The sequence below is a fragment of the Epinephelus fuscoguttatus genome, linkage group LG5 (genome assembly GCF_011397635.1).
Source record: "Epinephelus fuscoguttatus linkage group LG5, E.fuscoguttatus.final_Chr_v1".
NCBI lineage: Eukaryota > Metazoa > Chordata > Actinopteri > Perciformes > Serranidae > Epinephelus > Epinephelus fuscoguttatus.
This window is the reverse complement of record NC_064756.1, coordinates 23,013,328-23,036,547: the sequence shown is the minus strand read 5'-3', so window position 1 is coordinate 23,036,547 and position 23,220 is coordinate 23,013,328. Positions and strand designations below refer to the sequence as shown.

Here is a 23,220-nt window from a genome sequence, read left to right as displayed (position 1 = left end):
TGACACAAAGAACCCAAAACTTGCATTTTTGATTACCATTATCCTACGAAATGAACGAACGAAATGACTCCAGATCCGGAGCTTTTTTATTGTTAGGCCTATTCTTATTTTTTTTTAAATATATATTCAACCTATTTAGATCTGGGACTATTCATATAACATTCGGGGGTAAAGCCCAACAATGCCACTAGTAGGAAAACCAGCTAAAAATCTGCAATAGACTTCTTTCCCATTGCCAGTAGATGAGAGCCGCGTATGTGGCTCTGCAGCGACAAGGACCCGTTTCTGTTTCTGTATTATTTTTGTGTGTGTCGTATTCATCTCAGACATGCTAGGAAACAGGATAGTAAACAGTAGAAAGCAGCATGGAGGCCATTGAAAAATGTTACAGAGGTTACTTCTTTTTTTATTTCTCTGTCACTATTCATTCAGTCTCTCTTTCAAACTTGCCACTGATTAAATTTTGAACAGTGTTCTAGCATAGAGATGAACAGTATTTTCTGGTGGTCCATCATTGTATTGCACTGGCAATGGGGCGACTGTTAGCACATCTACCCAGGTTTTCCTTCTCCATTGCTGCTAACTGGAACTGGAACTGATAAATACCCATGACTACTGCAGAGTCATTTGTCCTGGGAGTGAATGCCGATTGTAGCCTTTCCCATTAGATACAAAAGCCAGCTGTTCAAGGGGGGGGTTAGTGAGTTTTTTGTCAAGTGGGAAAGGGGCTTTACAGACTGTTCAAGGCGGGAATGTTGAGCTGATATTCCGCTTTGCCATTCTGTATAAAACACACAAGCACAAACTGTGGGGGTGTTGTTGTTCTGTCTGAAAGCTGGCACCAAAGTCTCTGTAAAATGGGGGAGCCGGCAGGATGGGACAAACATTACGTCTGATGTGTAACACCGGTGTTACATTACACCTCTTTTGCTTCCGCAGCCTCAACATGCTAACTTAAATGGCACACTGGGGTATCATTATGCAAGTGTTGTTTGGCTTTGTTTAAAAAAGCAAGGCCAGCATAATGGTGGATCTCCTTTAAGGTAGTATTAACGAATCTCTGTTTAGAAAGGGCTTCATTAGCAACTAGCTTTAGCCACTAACGAGTCAGAGGTCACCCTCAGGATTTAGGGGAGACAAAAAAAACAAAGTTAAAAGACATTCACCAGGTGGACAAAAAAAAACACAACTCAAACTGAATGTCTATGTTGAATTGAATGTCTCTGTATCTGCTGTACGTATAAACAGGCAACACTAAACAGTCTACTGTTCTGTAAAATTACACAGTGACACACAGAAGAAAAGAAAAGAGCAGAATAAAGAGAGCGGCAGTGTGAGGCGGGGCTGAGTTTGTGTTTGGAGCTTTTCGAGGGGATGTGGGATGAGAACACAATTAGAGGAGCTTAAGGGAGGGCAGCGGGGGAAGTGGAGTAGCGGGGAGGTGATGAGGGTGAGCCACAGTCACCTGCACACGAGCAGTGTGTCCAAAGCACAGGTGCTGCACACCTGGGCCTTTGGGTGTCCCCATTAGCCATATAGATTAACCCGCCTAACTGAGGTCATTGACCCTCTCTCTTGTTACAAATAGAAAGGGGATTCTGTGAGGTGGAATTAGGACACATTAACAAGTTTGGGCTGCTGTCAGCACCTCTTTTAAGTTCACAGAAGTGTGTGTTACATCTACGGCTGGAAATAATGTTAATCATTCAGTGTTGTTGCTTTCTATTCATTGTGTAGTCTGTAAAGTTTATTCAAAATACTGTAAAATAGCATCAAGGTGATGTCCTCAAGTTGCGTGTTTGTCTGAACAACAGCCCCAAACCCCAAAATATTCCACTTAAAGGCAACAAATCCTCACCTTTAAATAGCTGGAACCAGCATTTAATTGGTGTTCTTGCTCATTAACAAGCTAATCTATTATCATTTCAACACTAATTTCATGACAAATTGACTAAACCTTACTTTTCATGTTTAGTTGAGTGTACATAGCTGTATATCTTTGCAGTGGTCTTGAATTACAATGGAAAGATAGCCAGAAACTGAATCAAGAATACCTCTGAAGTGAGTAATTCTGGTAAAATTACTCAGTCACGGAGAGGATGTGCACAGACATCTCTTTGATTTGCGAATATATGGGTGTTGTGGTCAGTGATGTCATCCATCACGGCCCCTGACATCATCCTTAGGGGGCGACTGTTTTCTCTCACTGACACTTGGCTGCAGGGCCGGCCAAGGGCAAGCATGAACTTGTCAGAGCACACAAGTGAACGCCTTAACTTGGAAGAGGAGTCCTGTTCGCATTACACTCTTTTGGATTTCATTAAGTTCCACTGACCTGGATTCTGCCTCTTATCCTGGGTTTTATTATATTTCTGTCAAGTTCAGTTTGGGGTCTGTTTTAACAACAGCTCTGTAACTATAAAAGAATTCTCTACATAATTATACCTTCAAGCAGGGACTTGTGTATCATTTGTATTTATTTCATACAAATTATAGCTAACCAGCGTTGCAAGTCGTCTTTACATAACAAAATGAGAGAATGAAATGATTATGGGATTATATCTGTAAGGAGAGGATACATTCTCAGGCTTTCTGACAGGTGCCAGACAAAGGAGGGAGCTAGGGAAGTGCTGGGCATATGTTTGTGCCTGGGGGGAGGTATATGAGAACGTGAGAGATAACCTCTGAGATGGTGGCAAAGAAAGCAATTCAGGGAAGGAAAAGATAACATCAAAAACAAATAGTGAGTAACCAATAATTAGGCTGTTTGTTTTTGTTTCACTTAGATACTATATATATATATATATATATATATATTCAGGAGTGAGAGATAGTTGGTAATGGGGCTTTGTGGGCAGCAGGGATTTCCTTCCTCCTCTACACACACACACACACACACACACACACACACACACAGATACAATGTAAAGGAAAGAGCCTTTTCTTCCCAGCAAGCATCGGCCTTTGTGTACGTGCACTCTGGCATGTTCCTTGATGTTTTCTGAAGGGGTCTTTCCACTTAAGCGTGCGTTGAAAGATGACCTGACAGTCACATTTGCAGAATACCCCTAAATGAAATATGAGTTCTTGTTATCTGCAGTGCTGGAACTGAAAAGAGAACAAGCACTGACAGTCAGCTACAGAGAAGCCGAGATGTGGCGCCTCTGGATACGCTTTCACGTTTTATCCCCCCGGGAACCTGCAAGATGATCTTCACAGCAGATCTGTATGAATTCCACACATTGCGAATGACATCATGCAAAGATTCTTTAACATGTTTCATCCAGTGAGAGCAGATGATAAGACCTTCCATATGTCAATATGTGTCATAACATGAGGCGAGAGAGTGTGATTGATTATTTTAATGGAGTCAAGAAGAAGACAGGGACACATCAGGGCATGTTGCCTATTAAAATATTATGTGGTAATGTTTTTCCCCCTTTACGATTTCAGCAACAACCTTTGGATGATGATTCCAAGCTTTTACGCAACTGACTGATGCAACGTGTGAAACTAACAATTTGATGGGAGCTTCTGAGGTGAATGCATGTTTTGAACAATAAGAAAATAGCAGTCACATGCTGAGTAATTGCTGCATTCCCTTCGTTTAGCAAATAATTCTCTAACCCCAATTAAGGATTTGAACTTTCATGCCTTATTTTGAAAGTTTATGAGTTTTAGCAGGAGTGAAATGCATCAATAAAAGGTATAGAGAGAGGACATATTGCCACAGAAGCTAAATGGAATTTAGCCATCATTAATTTTGTAATTTACTTCTGTGCTTAAAATGTCACTCATGAAAAAGAACTATTGTTTTTGTGTAATTTAGTCTGAATATGTTTCTTTGGCACATTTCACTTCCAAGTAAGAAACAAAATGGTCGCAAAGCACAAACAAACAACACAAAAACCTCCTTGCCAGTTCCAAACAGCTGACCACAAACAACATTTGGCCGCCCTCCCTTTCTCCTCCAGGCTGTGGTGTGGCAGTGTGAAAAACGGAAGGGGAGCACAATTGGTGGCGTGGAGGTGAAGAGAGGCGAGTTTGAACACTGACAGTAGAAGACGTATGGAGGGGGCTGCCGGGGATGAGATAGCAATCTGCCAGTGGAGAGGTCAGCGGGATTCTTTCCACTAACACAGCCGCTCCAGTCCACGCTTGTAACCTCTGATCCATGACCACTTCTTCAACTTAAATGACCTCTTTCTCACTGAGAACTGAATCTGCTGAAGAGCCTAATAAACATGCACACAGTTAGAGAATAAATAGGAGGGACAAAATATTAGAAATACAGATGAACAGCAGCTCAAATTTAAGCCTCAAAAATGACGTTAAATCAACACCTCTTTGAATTTTATAGCCTTTATTACTTTAAGATGAGTTGCAGAGCTGATATATTAGGCTGCATAAGTTTTAGTTATGTGAACCTAATGACCTGGCAAATGTATTTCAAAAATGCAATTATGCTCAAACGTCTAACTGTCATTTTGCTGGTAAAGCAAACTCAGTATGGATAAAGTCAATGTGACTGTGACTAACAAGGGATCGTAAATCCTCAGTTCAGTCAGCCAACTCATGTGGAATGGATTTACAATCCGAGTATCAAGTTGATATTTACCGTCTGGGCTCTGACCCCGTCACTTCCCCGAAGAATACAACAAGCTCAGAGGAGATTTGGAGTAACAATAATTAGTGATATTGCCAAGCACCCAAACAAGAGATCTACTCATGGTCTTCGTGTCAGCCCAAGTAACAAAAGCTTGCTGAACGTTTCTGCAGTGAGTAAACTCTATGGGAAGAGTCAAAGACACAAGCTGCCAACAACACAGACAGAAAATCTGTACCTTTAGCTGCTACTCATTGTTGGGCAGGACTGTGACATCTTAAAAAGGTCGCCTCATTGCAGAGGGTGTGTTGAATATCTTTTGCAACAGGCAGCGTATGCCTGTATGTAACAATGCAACTGGCCTGCTCGATCTAGACTGTAGGTTTTGCTCCGTTTAATATTAACCCTTTAGCATCACCTTGGCGTCTAGAGCTGTGGTTGTTATGAGGTGCCTCGGGTGGTGCTGTTTTGGTTTTGCTTGGATCCTTGAACATCACTGACATTCTTATGTTCCTTTGTAACTTGGTCTCACTTCAGTACCTCTTCCTGGCCACCTACAGAGTGAACTTACAATGAGTGGATCGGTTGAGTCTGGAGTCGTTTTTACTGCTAAATCTGAAAGATGTGAATTTGTGTTTCCTTGTGTGCACCTGACAGATTCTAAGTAACATTAATCACATAGTAAAAATACTCCTGTAGTCATGAATGACCTTGTCTGCTTAGTGAAAACCAATAGGCCCGTGGGCCTCTGGGTAGTGTGCTGTCCTAGTTCTATTTTAGGTCATCTCTCTACAGAACCCCGTCTACTATGGCCTTAAAGGAAGTTGCCTTTTAGCATATTTAAGTCACTTATTATGGGAGAAAAGGCTGACTTCAGTGAACTAGTACTTTGCACCAAGCCAAGATCAAACTCATGAACAAAATACACAGTATGTCTTTTTTCATATCTTAACTCTTCTGTGAATAAGTCTCAGAACACAGAGATGTTTAATCTCTACAGAAAAATATAGATGAGTTAATCTGAGAAAAAATATGTTCAGGGATAGTTTGGATTTTTTGAAGTTAGGCTGTATGAGGTACTTATCCATAGCCAGAGTAACACCACAGAGGCTAGGCAATGTATTGCTATGGATGAGGACAGCAGGAAAATGTATTTTAGCCACTTAGAAAACAAACTGAAAAAATTAATATCAGTCTCAGTGGATGCTATATTGAGGATATTTTCTCTCCTTTACCTTGCCGTCAGACAGCCCTTTCCTTTGGTGCTACATTGTCTTAACCATAACACCTCAGTATTCTCTCACAAATTGTATTTCAAAGGTCAGCTGTTGTGCTATCAGAGTCAGACTGAAACGAAACTCCACTGTTCTAAAGACTTTAAAGATCGTCTGTACTTGTGCTTTTCCAGGTTGGTCAAACAGAGAAGTGAAAACAGCTGTGCAAAAGGAAAGGACTATCTGACAGTGGTGAAAATATACTTCATACAGCATCCACTTTGACTGACATGGTTTTTTTTTTTTAGGTAGGCTGTCTTCTAGGTGACTAAACTATGTTATGCTGAACACCCCCATCCACAGCTGTACATTACAGTGTCAGTGATGGTACTCCTGTCTGCTTCTCCAAACTGGGAGCATGCTGATCATCATCTACTGTAGGTAATACACTGACTATAGTTAAATACCTCATACTGCCCCATTTACAAAGAACAAACTAACCTTTTAATAAAGTAACAAACTAGAAAAGCACTCGGAGAGCGCAGACCTCCGCCAAGCAGCTCGGATTTCCCGCCATTTTATTATTTTATCCACTTCGCTTCAACCAATCACCACCAAAATTTTATCATCTGTTCCTTGTCCCGTTATCAACCTTTCCTGAAAATTTCAACAAAATCCGTTCAGAACTTTTTGAGTTATTTTGCAGACAAACAAACAGACAAACAGACAAACGCCGGCAAAAACATAACCTCCTTGGCGGAGGTAATGAAATGTCAGCTGTGATCGGCTAGAGCCCCCTGAAACCATCAAGGACAAATGGTTATGGCTGATGGATGAAAAAAACAATAACACATTGAAACGATGCTGTCAGTACAAGAAGATAAGACAGAGATAAGAGAAGATAGCATCCCATTAAGCTCTTATTTTCATAGATAATGTGCAGTATAGTGTGCTGTGGTCTATTTATAGCTGACAACATTACATCTGTCTTGATAATGGAAAGATGAAAGAGACATAAACTATGAATAGCTAAGAGGAAGTTGATATGGCAGAGCTTTCTCTTTATAGTGTAACCCTCAGTGTGACTTTAAGAGATGCTTTCTTACTCCTCCCATTCATTTCAAAGGCTGCAGTCTCCTTTGTTAGCATGAGGCTCCCATTCCCTTTACTTACACTAACTCAAATAGCCTGGGGTTTCTGCTCTAATGTGTGGCAACTTACGAGGGATTTCACCGACCTATGCAGTGCAGAGTAAAGTACAGTGAGGTGGGATAGAAACTGAAGCTTGAACCCTAGCGTGCAAACAAACAGTTGCACAAGCACTACTGTGCAGAGTAGGTATGTGGATGAATACACCCCCTCAGTCTGAATCAGAGCTGTACTGTTCGCTCTGCACTCCAACACACATAACCATTTGTCTGAGAGTCTCATTCAGTTTTTGACAGTTGGGTTTTAGATCTGGGATTTGCTGCAGTCACAGCGCCTCTACAGGTACAGTAAAAAAACCTGCTTCAGCTCATTAATGCATTCAAGCCTCTTGGCTATGTTTATACCACCATGTGTCTTAATAGCCTTTACTTCATAGAATGCCTTTGTGTCTGTATATAAAACAGCAGGCATCCCTCTGCTTTACTGTATAGCCTGTGACTCATGATATGACAGACACCTTTATATTTACATCAATGCCAGCCGACCGCAGAGCCCACCTGTCTCAAGAAGTGATTCACTCAGATTATCCCCGGGAAAATGACTCATTGTTGGTTGTAAACATTGTAAATGTTGTTGGGGTTTATGTGGGGCTTCCCCAGTGCGCTCATCATGAACACATTTGTTTTGATCTTGGATTGAAACTGCCTGGACAAGACATGAAAGGTCTCCCCCCACCACCCACCCTTTATAGCTATTTTCTTCTTTACATGTCTTTCTAACAGCAGATGAATCCAGCAGGCCCCTCTGCAGTCCCACAATCAGACACATGCACAAGCACCTTGTTTGCCCTGCAGTTCAAACAAATATCACCTCTGATGATGACACCTGCAAGAGCACAAGGAAGACGACAAGAGAGACACAATGAGCACTGTCACCCACAAAGGTAAGCAGAGCACCTAATGGAATCAAAAACCTTCCTCTTCTCTTTCCGCCCGCTGCACACCTTTGACGCCAGCCTTTCTTGTAGCCCACCTTAGGAAAACATCCGTGCCCCCACACGACGCTGAGCCTTGTGTTTCCTTCTGTCTTTAATCTCAGTGAAAAGAGCTTTTAACAAGGCTGGGGAGGATGATGGGATCTGCCAAAGCAGAACAAAGGCAGGGAGGAACTGGGAGAGATAGTAGCAGAGTGGAGGGCTCTGTAATTTATCACCTGTTGCCCTTGGGCGGCTCTGCACTCCACGCCCTGGGCTCTGAGTGACTGCTTGTGTATGTGTATGCAGGTATGGAAAGGTGATGAATGAATAAGCAAAGAACAAGACAACAGACATTCCTCATTCCTCTAAAACCTCACAAGACATTGCTTTGAGCAATTATTTCCAGGGGAAAGTCATCATCTGTTGCCAGAGACATCACATTTATTCAGAAAACTCCCTGCACTGCAGATTTTGACACTGCATGTTTTACACTGATTGCTTTTGGGGGGGTTGGCCTAGATATGGGGGTTAGTGCAGAATAGCCAACATGTAGGCTATCAATTTCCATAGCAGATGTCTGAAGAACAACAGTGCAACATAATATAATTTTAAAGAGAGAAAATGCAAAAAATAAATACTAATAATTCACATTATGCTTTACATTTACATATACAACCAACCATCATTACTATCACCCCTCTCACACATATTCCTTTACCTGCTTTACACTGAGCTTCAACATATCCCTGCACAACTGTATAATTTTAAAAACAGTCTCTTTAATAACCTTACATGTTTACATATTCTCATGTATACTTTTCTCATATAGTATTGTAAATTTCCTTCATTTTCTTTTGTATGTCTTCATATTTTTGCACCTTGTTTAAATGTTGTGCAGCAAATCATCACCAAGTCAAACTCTTTGTAAGCCCATAATAATCATAATCATATTCATATAAAATAAAGCAAAAATGTTATGTTATGTCATGTCTTGTTGAGGCTTCAGATTACACATTGCTGTCTCTAGAAAAATCAGGTCTCAAGTCCCTTTATCTTTGCCTGCCACCTTGTGGCATGCTGTTGCACCCACAAACATATAGAAGTAAATACAGTAAATACAATATTAATAATGTTTCATTTTAGATTAGCTACAATAGAAATAACTGCATCAATTCATTCTGGATAAGGTCTAAATGAAGACTGCTTTGGTTGACAGTGAGAAATGCCGGTAATCAGGCAAAGGTTGTGAGAGTTTCATTTAATGGTGCCTTCAGGGTCTCAAGGTGAGCACTGTCTTTCTAGAATTATGGTATTAACAACGACTTGTTAGGAATTTAAGTGAAATTAACAGCAAAACAAAATGGCAGCTGGTCAGTGAAATATTTTTGGTATCTTTTCATTTTGTTTGTAATAAACAGGAACCAACTTTTCACAAACTACAGAAAACAAGTGCGAATTTAGTGATAATTTTGCCAATCTGATTTAATTTTCTTTTGAAGCTACATGGATATTGACCAAATTCTCGACACGTGGTCAAACTGTGAGCCATGTACATACCACAGCTCAATAAATTTATGTTATTTCACGAAAACACACCTCATATTTGACCGATTTGCGTTTTGTGGTCAAAATTCCTACACAGCCAACAATACGAGAAGGCAACACTCGACGACGACTGACGTCACACGCAGCTGCGGTGTTTGGTTGTGGTCGGAGCAAAGAGGCTAGGAAGGAATCATCCTCTCATCGTAGATAAACACCCTGAAGAGGTGTGAACCCAGCGAGCACACAGCTGTCACATCACCACGAGAACAGTCAGAAACAGACCCGGTTGAGTCCTTCACACGGCGAGGGTCAACATGTCTGAGACATACGGTACGTTTGTGCGGGGCGGCAGGCTGTAATTTCACGCTTGCTAGCTGTTAGACACTGTTCGGTTGGTGTGATGAGACAGACTGGCTAGTTAGCTAGCTACATGGTTAGCTTAGGTTAGCTGTAGGCTGCCACCTCATCATGTCTGTGGGTTTTGGTTGTAATAACCAACGTGTGTTGCTTACATTTCGTTCAGAGAAACTTGTCTACTTAATATGTGTCGTGTGTATTAACTGACACCTCTTCTCTTATAATGGCGGAGTGTATTGCTTCCTTAAACGGTCAGTAACCTGAGCAAACAGATGGTGATACATTTCCAGGTAGAAGTTGGACAAACTTCAGACACAAAGCTTCCGTAGCATGTCGATACACGAAGAGAGTGTTTACAGCCGCTGGGGTAACCCGAGCTTATTGAAATACAAGCAGATTGGGTGACCTTGCAAGCTGCAAGCAAGTTGCAGTCATTAAGGTGCTGTGTGCTTTTACTTATCAGGTAGCCATTAGCCACAAGGCCTGTATGAGGAAGTCAGATAACTGCGTCTAATCACCCAGTTACCTGTAGAGCAGCAGTGGTTAAGTGTGTCACTGGGCTCTACCACATCTGATCACATCCTGAATCTGAGTAACTTTGCTTCTGTCAACACCCCACACCATCTACACTTCACATTAATGCTGGCAGAAGACATGGTTGCACCTGTTTGAAAGCACTGACATCACACAGAGCACCAGCACTACTGTCAGACAGTTACAACTATCCTGCACACATTAATTCAACATGACTCCCAGATAGTATCAGCAGCACAGTAGGCCTGATAGTGTTTTGAAATGGCACACCATCATCCTCTCCTGTTGCACTCTCTCTCTCTCTCTCTCTCTCTCTCTCTCTCTCTCTCTCTCTCTCTCTCTCTCACACACACACACACACACACACACACACACACACACACACACTCTATCTGTGTTTCTACTTGTACCCTGTCTCCCTCATTCCTTGTATGAAACTTTATCCCAGTGGGCAGTATTTAGGTAAAAGTGCCAGCGCTAATGGTAGCTTTAATAGCCTTTTATTGATTTCTATCTCAGTCTCCGGTGCTGTCTGCTCTCGTGGAGGACCAGTAGTGGAACTGGCAAAAGGCAATATGAATACAATAAGTACATGACCAGGTTAAATGGGCCACCTGGGAATTTATTATTATATTTTTTAATTCATTTGGACTTTGCTCCGCATGGCACTCTTTGATTAGTTTATTTTGTATTTACAGGATGTGGAAATAGAAAATATTATCTTGCACTTTTATTTTTGAATACAATTTTTCAGAGTGATTCTGAATTTGACGGATACTTCCTTTAAAAACAACATATACTGGACACTTTGTCTGGTGTTATTGTTAATGGACAACTGAGCTAACCTATTTCCATAGCCCATATTGCTCCATGTAGGCAATAAGTGAGTAGTTACTGGAGCTGCAACTAATTGTATCAGAAATAATTTATTTTGATTAGCCTATTTCATGTAATTGCATTATTGGATAATCTATCAATAATCTTTTTGATTAATGGCTTAGTCAGTTTTGAAATAAACAGTGGAACATGTCCATCCTGTATTTGGGTTGCAGCAATATGATGTTTTTAAGGTATAAGGTGACATGAAAATTGAGGATTATCATACCATGTCCATTTGCTTATCTCCGATATTGAGGGAAAAAAATGCAACTTGAAGGAGGATCTCAACTATATCTCATAAAAGAAAGACCTTTTACTCTTACTTCCATTTTTAAAAATGGTTTCAAGGTTGAATTATAGTAATAAAATGTTTGGTCAGCCACAGATAACCCTTCTGTTTTCATTTCTTTAAGGGTCATTCTCACTGATGATAATAATAATCATTTTGTAATACAGTGATACCATGAAACTGCGCTATTTTCTGAGATAGTTATTGTACTAGGGCTGCAATGATTAGTCGACTAATCAATGACTAATCGACTATTAAAATAATCAGTGACTATTTTAGCAGTCAACTAATTGGTTTGAGTCATTTTTCATAGAAAAGTACTATAAAATACACTTATTGAAGCTTCTTACGTTCAAATATTGGCAGCTTTACACACTCTCCCATGAGGGTGGAATAAAACTCTTTGGTGTGAGTATGACAGAAGACATTAGATGACATAATTTTGGGGTTTGGGAGAGACAGACCAGCATTTTTCAACATTTTAACACATTTTTTGATAAAATGATTAGTCAACTAATCGAAAAAATAATCGACGGATTAGTCCACAATGAAAATAATCGTTAGTTGCAGCCCTGTATAGTACTGTGAAAGTCTCATACGGTTGCAACCCTAATGAATAGAGATAGATAGATAGATAGATAGATATCTCAGACACTCGTGTAAGATTTTGGACTTTGATACACCTGACTCCATGTATCATGTTTATATCTAATCTCTCCAGTTGCCATATTTACCTTTTTGCTTGTGAAGTGCTTACAGTAAGTTAAATACCTGATGTAACTTCAGGTGCAAGTGCCATGTGCACTTTGTCACTACATCAGAGGACACATCAGACACAAACCTGATGTTGATCTGGGCCTGAGTATGTTAAGTGTTGTGACAGTGTAAGTGAATGCAGATAACAGTGTTAGTCCGTTCCCTCCGGGGTTATTTAATATTGATGTGTAAAGAATACAATAGCCTGAAAGGCTGCTGTTGAGAGGGCAGTGCTGCAATCTTCTCTCCCAATTGCTTTGACATATTGACAGCTTGATTGTTGTATGCAGATCTCGCATGGGAATATGTGATGTCTGGGAAGACACTGAAAAGCTGAGGCAAGCTTTTAAAACCGAGCTGTTAGCTTTTGATTCTGTCAATTCTGCTGTCACGACCGGTGACAACGTGTGGTTGTAACGCTGACTGCTGCTGCAGAAGGAAACTGTAAGTGCTTGTAGGTTCCTTCACTTTGCTTAAGCAGTTCTGTTACCATGAATTTGACCTCCAGCTCGTGTTGCTTGAGAAAACACCCGCTTCAACAAACAAAGGTGCACCACAAACTCGGCTGGCAGCGGTGTGTGTCGGCCGATGAAGGTGGCTCAAAGAGCACTAGCATAACAAGTTTAAATGTCACACAGGAACTAAAGATCAATCTCATATCCTCCTCTGTTTTCTCTAAACTACTGTTTTCGTTGGGATTGGGTGGAGCTGAATATCACACTATGTTCACCTTGCTGGTAATCTCAACAGGAGTCACTAATCATTTGCCAGGGCAGCACTTCTTACCGTCAGAGCCAGCGCTTAAGCTTAAACCGAAATTGCACACTGTCTTCAAATTCCAACTGAAGCAGGCTCTCAGGAGGAAATGTGTCATTTGCAATCATTTGCTCACACAATCTGAGGGATGTACCATCACTCTCAGATTTACTGTCATTCTTAAACTATTTTTTTTATGCATTACTCACAAACACAGGCTCAGTTATGATCCCACAGAAACACACACTTTTAATTTCACCACTTTGTTTCATATCTAGTTGTAAGTGAAGCACAGCCTACGTATGTAAATGCCCCCGTACTATCTTTGGTCACAGCACAAAGGCAGTCTGTACTTTCAGTAAATGGCCTTGCATGTCAGGGGCCCGAGTCATTTGGGCTCTGGATCATATGCGTAGGCTGGGTTGTACTCTCCAGAGCAAGGGCCCACTCTCCACAACAACAACAACATCTGTACAGCCAGCTGGCTGCAGTCATTCAATCCCTGCACAAGTCAGTTAACCTAAGCCATGTTCAATAACTCTAAAGCTTTGGCTTTGCTCATGTGTTATTAAGTGCTGGTGCTTTTTCAAGGCTTCAGACACAGTTATTTTCCACCTCACACAAACAAGAATATTCAATCGGAGTCATAAATAGCAGGTTATGCTGATTACATGTGAGGCTTTGTCATTAGTAGGCTAATTTCAGGTTGTTGGATAGTGTGCAAGTAGGAGCTCAGCGGGATTAAGAGGAAATCTAAGGATTGTCTCTGAGGATGGAAGTGCAAAGAGCAGCAGGTTCAGATTCTCCCCTGATGCCGGTGGTGCATTGATTTCTACCTCCTCTCCTCTGCTTGCAGACTTCCTGTTTAAGTTCCTGGTGATTGGCAGCGCTGGGACGGGGAAATCCTGCCTCCTCCACCAGTTCATTGAGAACAAGTGTAAGTCTTCCCTCATTAAAGCCTATTAGTCACATCAGATGTGAGTGAAAATATAATTGGGCTATTACACGGACACACAAAAACTGACATGGTCACAATTAGTGTTGTTGATTTAATGAGTTGTTTCATGTCACACACACCAAATAAACCCCCTCTCTCTCTTTGCTGTGACATTACACTCTGTGGAAATTTTCAATGAGTTTCCTCCTTAGAAAGTTATTCATTGACCTCCATGTGCAATCAAACCAAAACGACAGCGTAAATCCAGATTCCTAAAAGTCACGGTAGGTAATTATTGAGCCAGCAAAGTGTAGCATATGATGACACCAGTCTCTGGCTTAGGGACCATGAAAGACAGTACATTCCTAAATTTGTCTCGGTTAAAAAAATGAGTTTTTTTGCAAGATAATCTCCACAAACAAACATTTTTATTAATCTTGAAGTGTAAATGTAGTGATCAGAGATAAAAGCTAATGTTAAGCTATAAACAAACTACACAGCAGTTGTATGACTTCAGTGTCGCCACCACAACGAGGCTGTAAGCCACGTTTGTAAAGGCTTTGTAAAGGCTTAAAAATTCAATAAAACGTTATTTTACTGACATTTTATGTCATAGAACAAAACATGAAAGTTGCTTAAGCTTAACCACAGACCTTATTTTGGGCATCTCACCAAAAACCCATTCATAAAATCCAGTAACTTCAAGACAAGGGAATCAGGAGTGCAGAAACGCAACTAATTTCTGGGTGTAAGGAGTCATTCCTTCACATTAAACTTACACTTCCTGTATAGTGCAAATATAAAACAAACAACCCAACCAACAATGGCTTACACCTCTCTGACAGTGTCAACATAAATGAACATCATAAGCTTCACACAGTCAGTATTTATTGCAGGGTATTGGACTGCATGTGTGCAGTGTCCACAATAAACCTGTTATTCAGTGTATCAGTTACTACAAAGGGTTTTAACTATTCACTGAACTTCAGGACTGTAAAGATGGTAATGAGTGAAAGCTGCGTTGAAAGCATGTCTTGTAATTAAAACTTGTTTCACTCACACACATGCTTGTATTAATTTGATTAAAGACATGGTGGGTCCCTGAGCTGTTACTGAAGAGAGAAAGGGAGGGCAGGTTGACAGAGTTAATCTCATCCAGACTCCCTCTAGTCTCCACTGTGGATGTGAGCTGTTTGAAGATAACGGTTTAACACGCCAACATATTATAGATTAGAGGTACGATTCTGGGAGCAGAGTTGAAATGGCTTTCATTTAAACAGAGCGCAATATTGCTGGAAAAAAAAAAAACATAATGGCTACATTACAACTTGTTCTTACCTCACTGTGTTCTCTCTGCGTTCCTGTCACAGTCAAACAGGACTCCAACCACACCATCGGCGTGGAGTTTGGCTCCAGAGTGGTCAATGTTGGCGGGAAGACGGTCAAACTGCAGATCTGGGACACCGCTGGGCAGGAGCGATTCCGGTAACCGCCTAAATATTTCCCACTAAGTGTTTGGCAGACTTTTTAGAAATACAAGGTTAACATGAATTACCGTGTGAGTAACACGTGCTGTCTTTGGGCAACATCTAGCTTCAAAAGGAATGTGGAGATGCCAGTCTCAAACCTCTGAGCAGCTCCATCCAAGTCATTTAGTGCCTGACTGATGATAATAGTTAAAAGCAAAAGACGGTTTCTCAGTCATCTTCACAGGCTGATATTAAGGTATGATATCTTGATCAAGATTTCTGCATTTTCTTCACAGTTCTGTGACACGCAGCTACTACAGAGGGGCAGCTGGAGCGCTCCTTGTGTATGATATTACCAGGTAAAACAATCACTACACTTCCTGTTCTTCTACCTTTCCACAAATTAATTATACTGCAAATTTGTGTAACACAATTAATACTTACAAATGATGTTTCCCATATTGTGGGGCATTTTTTCCTCATTAAATGATGAAATAGTCATTAAAAAATACATCATAGTTAGACATTCACAACGATGATATCTTGAAGGGTTAAAGTCAGATCTGGCTGGACTTGAAATTCAAAGTTACTGACCCATGAATGTGTATAGTATTTCACTTTATTTTTTACTAGCACCTGTATTGAAGTTTTCAGTCCGTGAGGTGTCACAAAAAACTATTATGCGTCTATAGCACCTCCAGAAATTGTGCAATTTAATGACTGTATACTGGGACCCATGCAGTGTAATATGAATACTGGAATACACTCACAGGACTGTATTTCATAAGCTTTGTGTAGCTATAGAGGGGGTTGTGAAATCAAGACGGAGCGAGCGCAGTAATGAAATAAGACAGGAATGTAATACAGTTTGTGTTTGTGAGAATGTATGGGGCTTTTGTGGAGGGAGAGACGGAGTGCAGAGTGGCGGCAGCTCTAATATAGAGGCATCCTCTGGCAGGCAGCAGCAGGCAGGAACGCAAAAGTCCATCACAGAACGTGTCATCTGAGGGGGGAAAACAGGGAGAGTGGGGGGACGGAAAAGCAGAGTGAAGTGAGGAGGGGAGAGGTGAGGAAGAGATGGAGACATTTATCACTTTTCACAGGTGAGAAGGTTAGCAGGAAGATGGACAGGAAGGCAGCTGAAACCAAAAGAGATGGTGTGAATCAGATTGTGGCTGTGTGTAGATGAGGAGTGACGTCATTCTTTGGCTGCGTGTGAAAACAGCTGTTAAACATCACTCTGCCGATCCACGCCCTTCTGCTAACCTCACTGGCCTCGTGTTACTATGAACACCAGGGTCCTGTCTCTATGGTGACCAGTGGCCTCAACCCAAAGAAGTTTTCATGAAAGTTCTGGGGTTAGTTCCCCGGCATTTTATGACTTTATTTGATAGTGAAGAGAGACAGGAGAGTAGGGGAATGACAGGACTGAGGACTTCTTGAAGCATTTGCACCCATGTGACACTCGCCCTAACAACTCAGCTATCTGGTTGCATCCATGAAAGTTCTGTGACTGTCTTCAGGGCCCAACAGACTGCTCTAAGTCACAATGCACCCAGTGAGCTGAGTAGTAAAACAGACTAGTTTCGGAAGGTATGCTCTGACACACTAACTAGGAGTCATGTGAGCTTAATGTGTTACAGGCGGATCCTTTACGACCAGCAATAAATTGTACTGCACTATGTGGCCACCTGTGCTGCCCTATCTTACAGTCGGGAGACATACAACGCTCTAACTAACTGGCTGACAGATGCACGGACTCTGGCGAGCCCCAACATTGTTATTATCCTGTGTGGCAACAAGAAAGACCTGGATGCAGACAGAGAGGTGACCTTCTTGGAAGCGTCGCGCTTTGCTCAGGAGAATGGTAACTGATGTCACATCTCCATTATTATACAAGTCTCTGTCTCCTGCTTGCGTTTCATTATTTGTGCCACACCATTCTTTCATCTGTTTCTCCTTCTCACTTTTCTACTCTTATTTCCTCCATCCTAATTTTTTTTTTTTGCCAACGCAGAGCTGATGTTCCTGGAGACCAGTGCTCTGACAGGGGAGAATGTTGAGGAGGGTTTCCTGAAGTGCGCTCGTACCATCCTCAACAAGATAGATTCAGGTACACTGCTCATTTATCATTACCTATGATCTCTTTTTGGGCTGGGCGACGTAGACAAAAATTCATATCTTGGTATTTACAGGCTGACTGGCGATACACAATATATATCTGTATTTTTTACGAAATGGGCTCCATGTTCAGTTGCAAGTCAAAGACTGTGATCGAAATAAAATGGAAAGAAAGGGATTTTCACAGCTGCACAATATGTAAATGAAAAATTATTTAAAATAAAAAGCAGGGCTGCACATTAATGCCTTTGCACGTAGCACTGGAGCTACAGAGGTTTAAAGGTTTGCAGCAGAGGACACAAAACTATAACATGAGTATAAAAGTATCAAGAGGCCTAAATCCATTTTAGTTTAGAACAATTAAAGTTCTTTGTGGGTGGTGTTAAAAAGTCGTTTTCCATGGCCTTTCAAATGAGTCTAGTGCTGGAAAAAGATTTAAATATTTTTATGTATTTAGGCTATTAATCTTATTTATGCACATAGCATCAACAGAGAGGCAGAGGGCGGATTTAGCATCTGTGTTGTCGCTGCATTTTTTAAACAGTCACAAAATTGATTACAGCTACCAAGAAGAACGGCGACACGTTGTGATCCACCTCACACACAAACTAGCAGCGCAGCACATGCAACATATAGACCGATGTCGCACTGTACACTAATTTACAGACAGATTAAGAAGAGTAGCAGCTCTGTGTCTCTCTGAGTGTTGCTGGAGAGCTCGCAGGTGAGTGAAGGGGGCGGAGCTGTGGAGTTGTCAGTTGTTCTATCGCCCAGCCCTAATCTCTGTCCTTAACTGCACGAGCCCTGTGGATGTGCGTTAAGTCTGCTATACACTAATATGTCTGCATTGCTTGAATTTGTCATTATGGTTCATTTCAAAGGTGAGTTGGACCCTGAGAGGATGGGTTCAGGTATCCAGTATGGAGATGCTTCATTGAGGCAGCTGCGACAGCCGAGAGGCACCACCACACAGAATAAGCAGCAGTGTAATTGCTAGGGGTCGGGGCCCCACCCTCACCTCAGCCCACAGGCCCACACAGACGGGACGCCCCCTACAGGTCAGTAGTGTGTCATCAACAAGAGACTTCACCTGAATTCTCTTTCTCTTTTCTTGTAAGAGCATGTCAGTCATCACCCTCTCATCTCTTCTCCAGCTCCGGGTGTTTTTTGGTGTGTGGGACCCTCCTCTCCGCAGTCTCACACACCTTGGATCACCTGGATGAGTGGTCATGGCGATCACTGCAACCCTTGACCCCTGACCTCTGGTAAGACTCTCTACTCCGAACCTGAGGGGGTCAGCTTTGCCCCTGTGTCTGGGCAGGGAAACCCCTCAGTGTGAACACGCTGGGATCATAAAGAAGAGGAATCTTCTTCTGTTAAAAAAAAACAAACAAAAAAAAAAACAAAAGAAAGAAAAGAAAGATTTCTAAATGACTTACCAGACAAAGCCGAGTCACGGGTTGTGTGTATGGGCTGTTGTTTTATCTCTGTGCTTTTCATTCTGGTTTTAGTAACACCTACATGCTTTCTTTGTTTGCACATCATCGTTTGTAAATTATTATCGGTAAACTGTTTTGCGCATATTCATCGTTCAACCTATCCACTTCTGTTTCACGTTTAGTTTGGTCAGCGCTTTTGAGTTTTAATATTCATAAAGGCACTTTGCTTTTTATCATCCATTGTTTGAGTTAACTGTACTCATTGTAAATTCAGCCTGTCATTGATGGTGACTAAGTGATAAACAGTCGAAACGCGTCCTCTTAAAAGTAAAATGAAGTCAACATGCACAGATTTTGGTTTAGAATTCATGTAGACATATTAAAAAGCAGATACAGTGTAAATTTGTAAAGGTTTCTGCAGACTGACCTGAATGGAAGCAGCTTATCGGTGTAGTTAAGGTTATTTAAAATGTAGAGCCCAGTTCTTTTACCTGCTCTGAGATGTGTGTGACGTTGAGTCATTTGACTTTTTAGTTTGCATTAAGATGCACTATTATGACAGAGTGTTGGCCTTAGTAATATACTTGATATTGTGGATCTACGGTATATTATTCCGAGTCACCATGTCTCTGCTGTCAAAGGGAATGGTCCAATCACTCCACTGTACATCCACATAAATGAGCCTGTGGGTCAACTTAAAGCACAAAGAAGAGTTCTTGCTCTTTGTTTTACTCCAAAGTTCCCAAAGTCAGTAAATTCACATCATCAGATTTAACCCATAGTTATAAAGTTAAGAAAGGGTCGTCTATCTTTGTAAAACTAACAATGCCTTTGACTCCTCCCGCTGGGCTCTCTCTCCATTTTTTCGACCTCCCTTTAATTCAAGCTGCACATTCTGCGCGAGGGACGTCACAGGAAACCACAGTTGGTTTTGCCTCAGTGCCATGTTTGGGGAAACTTTCATGCTGCCCACACAGTTCCCTCACAGAGGCTCGTCACTTTAAGCATGCGAGGCTGTAAGTGCACCTTGATTAAAGTCAGGATGCTGTTTTTAACCTTTTGAGGTAGTTTTCACTTCTCTTTTTGAAGCAGAGAAGCCGTTCCGCTCCGCTACTAAATGTCACTGAGTTTGCCGAGCCAACCCAGATGTTCTCTCCTCAGAGCAGACCCTGCGTTGCCCCAGAGAGAAACAGGGAATTTCCACTTGAACGTGGTTTCCTCTTTCCACGCAACACCGACAGCACGGTTTGCTGCCGGAGGAGAATGAGGTTACAAGTTAATAACTTAAAAACATCCAGCCCTGCTGTTGAGTCAACGGCACTGCTTCTGTCTGAAACCACTGAGAACAGGTCACACTGACCCAGCTGAGAGGAGATCAAAACAAACTGCCTGCAAAACGTATTTCTAACATCTCCTCCTCAAGTGTTAGCATATGTCCTCCCAGACAAACCATATGCGTCCTAAGCTCTAGTGAGCCAGCACACTGAAGGGAAAGAGATGGCGAGTTGTGCAAACATGAGATAGTATAGGACATCAAGAGACAGATGGTCAGAGAAATTTTAGTTTTCATGAAATATTGGCATTGTGTGATAGTTTGTCTCCTTCTGCAAGTGCACTTTTACTTTTGAATTTTCATGTTTTGTTTTATATGCTGCAACTATAGAATTGTTTTATTTTACTTGAACATTATACTGTAATAAAGATTTTAATTGTAGATGTTTATCATTTCTTACTAAATAACAACTGAGAGTCTAAATTTCTGCCATAACAAGGCAAGGCTGCTGTAGCGCGGTGACAACTCCTGCTGTCTGAGGTTTTGTTTTGTCTGTTGCCCGCTGCTGACGTGGAGGTAGCAATGAAAGGATGTTCACTTCCTGAGCTGTGGGAGGCCGTCGGCAGGAACTCTAATCGCTCACACTCGCAAAGTTGGCATTTCTATTCAGTTATCAAGTCATCTAAAATGGTTGGGTGCTGCTGAACCAGAGTCGGCGTGCATTCATCTGTATGTATTTATTGTACAGTTCATAATAAGCACTTATCAAAATAGCCATATGATAAAGCATAATTTTCTCACTTCCTGTCTGGAAACCAATCATGTGATGAACACAATCCAACTCAGTTGTTGCTTTGTAACTAATGTTATATAATCAACCCAAAATACTACTGTACATCTCAAGTAACCTATGCTGTAAATAAGATTTGTCTATTGTCCATTGAGGGTGAGTGTTGCTCATTGATTGTAATGAATATGCAATTCCCAGTAAACTGCTTGTTTTTTCAGTTACTCCCTCTCACCTGTCTCCTGATGTTCATGTTGATATCTGTGTCATCTCTAAGTGACTATAGGTTCGTGTTTAAAGATTCACTTTGTCGCCTGAGGGGAGTTAAAGTAAATCAGATCCTGAAGAGGTAACCGTTTTCTACTCTCCTATGAGCAATAATGTATGACACATCAGGTTTATAGACAGCTGACTTAACAGACCCTGAAGTTTAACAATAGAGTCCATGCACTTGATTCATTTTCCTCATCTTTCATTCTTCAGTCGAGTCATTCCTCTCAAAGGCAGTGAGGGTGAGGTTAGGATATCAGAGGACTCGCGAGATGAAGAGTAAATGCCCTCCGTGTCCAATTGTCTGGATTTATGTTCGCGGGTCGATGGAGTAACGGCTAGAGTGGTTTAATGTAGCTGAAGTGGATATATTGACTGATTTATTGATCCTACATAGGCTGTCAAGATGACCTCATAACAAAATTGCATAATTTACTGTGGGAGAGCTGATGTTTCACCACTAGATGGTGCTAAAATAAAGATCAGGGCACTTAGAGGTAATCTGCTGAGGCTCTTGAGTCCTGTTTCTCTGAAGTAGCAAGATTATCTCAAATTTCTGAGAAAGTTTTCAGTGGATTAAAATGCTTGTTTTCTGAATTAATTAGTTACTCTACTAAATTCTCTCTCTTTTTTTTTTTTGTACAAAATAACCTAATTTTTTTTTTTTTTCCCCCTATGAATTAACAAGATTATTATCTCAAAATTATGGAAAAGCTTTCACGGAAAAAATTCTGCTTGTTTTTCTTAATTAATAAAAGAGAGTCTACTAATTTTTTCTTTTTTTCTGAATCAACGAGATCATCTTAATTCTTGTTTTCTAAATTAATTAAGATTATTTTAAAAATATGAGAAAAGTTTTCATGGAAAAAAATCTTGCTTGTTTTTCTGAATTAATAAAATAATTACTATTTTTTTCTTTTTTTCTGAATAAACAAGATAATCTGAGTTCTTGTTTTCTAAATTAAGGTTATTATTTTAAAATTATGATAAAGTTTTCACAGGGATAAATCTGGTCATTTTTCTAAATTATGAGAATCTCTTAAATTCTTGTTTTTTTCTGGATTAACAAGATTATCTCACAATTATGATCAATTTTTATGGGGGGAAAGTTACTTATTTTGATGAATTAACAATATATCTCCTCAATTATCGTTTTTCTAGATGAATAAGATCTCAAAATTGAGACAATTTTTTTTTCAAGGGGAAAAAAATGTGCTTATTTTTCTGAATTAACAAAATTATCTCAAAATTCTGAGAAAAATTTGTGTGTGTGGGGGGGGGGATGTACTAATTTTAATGAATTAACAAAAATAATCTCCTAAATTCCAATTTTTCTAAATTAACAAGATTATCTCAAAATTATGAGAACATGTTATGGGGAAAAATCTACTTGTTTTACTAAATTAATAACATAATCCCATAATGGATCGAAGAGCCGCACACTGATAGGCAAAGAGCTGCATGCGGCTCGCGAGCCGCGGGTTGGCCAACCCTGCCATATATTATCATATTTCTAAATTAACACGATTCTCAAAATGATGTGATTTTTTTATGGGGGAAAATATAATTGTTTCTCTGAATTAATTAAATTTCCCCCTATTTTTTTTTAATAGGTTATCACTATTAGAAGATTTTACATGCATTTTATTCTTTTTTTTTTTATTAATAAGATTTACTTCTCAGCTCAGAAAAACAAGAGCACATCCATAAAAGAGCACATCCATAAAAAGCTGTAGTCGTTTTGGACATTTTCTCTCCATCTTGAGACATAATCAGACAAAGTCTTGATGGGAAACTGTCTAACTTTATTAAAATTCCCTTTACTAGAGACGAATCACCATTGAGAGGCAGAAACAGTGTATA

General features: G+C 40.6%; 1 protein-coding gene across 1 annotated transcript; it reads left to right on the top strand.

Moving 5' to 3' along the window:
- Window positions 1-9,648: 9,648 nt before the first annotated feature.
- rab4b (RAB4B, member RAS oncogene family) lies at window positions 9,649-21,311 on the top strand. Its single transcript, XM_049576857.1, has 8 exons — window positions 9,649-9,820; window positions 13,918-13,998; window positions 15,369-15,483; window positions 15,764-15,826; window positions 17,180-17,334; window positions 17,485-17,580; window positions 18,470-18,646; window positions 18,743-21,311. Exons 1-7 carry the CDS (start codon window positions 9,805-9,807, stop codon window positions 18,583-18,585), a joined length of 642 nt encoding a protein of 213 aa, XP_049432814.1. The 5' UTR covers window positions 9,649-9,804; the 3' UTR covers window positions 18,586-18,646; window positions 18,743-21,311.
- Window positions 21,312-23,220: the final 1,909 nt, after the last annotated feature.

Excerpts from the sequence above, each read along its gene's own strand:
- rab4b (XM_049576857.1), top strand. Across the intron at positions 13,999-15,368 it reads CCAGTTCATTGAGAACAAGT|TCAAACAGGACTCCAACCAC; the intron begins GTAAGTCTTCCC and ends TTCCTGTCACAG. Across the intron at positions 17,581-18,469 it reads CCTCAACAAGATAGATTCAG|GTGAGTTGGACCCTGAGAGG; the intron begins GTACACTGCTCA and ends TTCATTTCAAAG.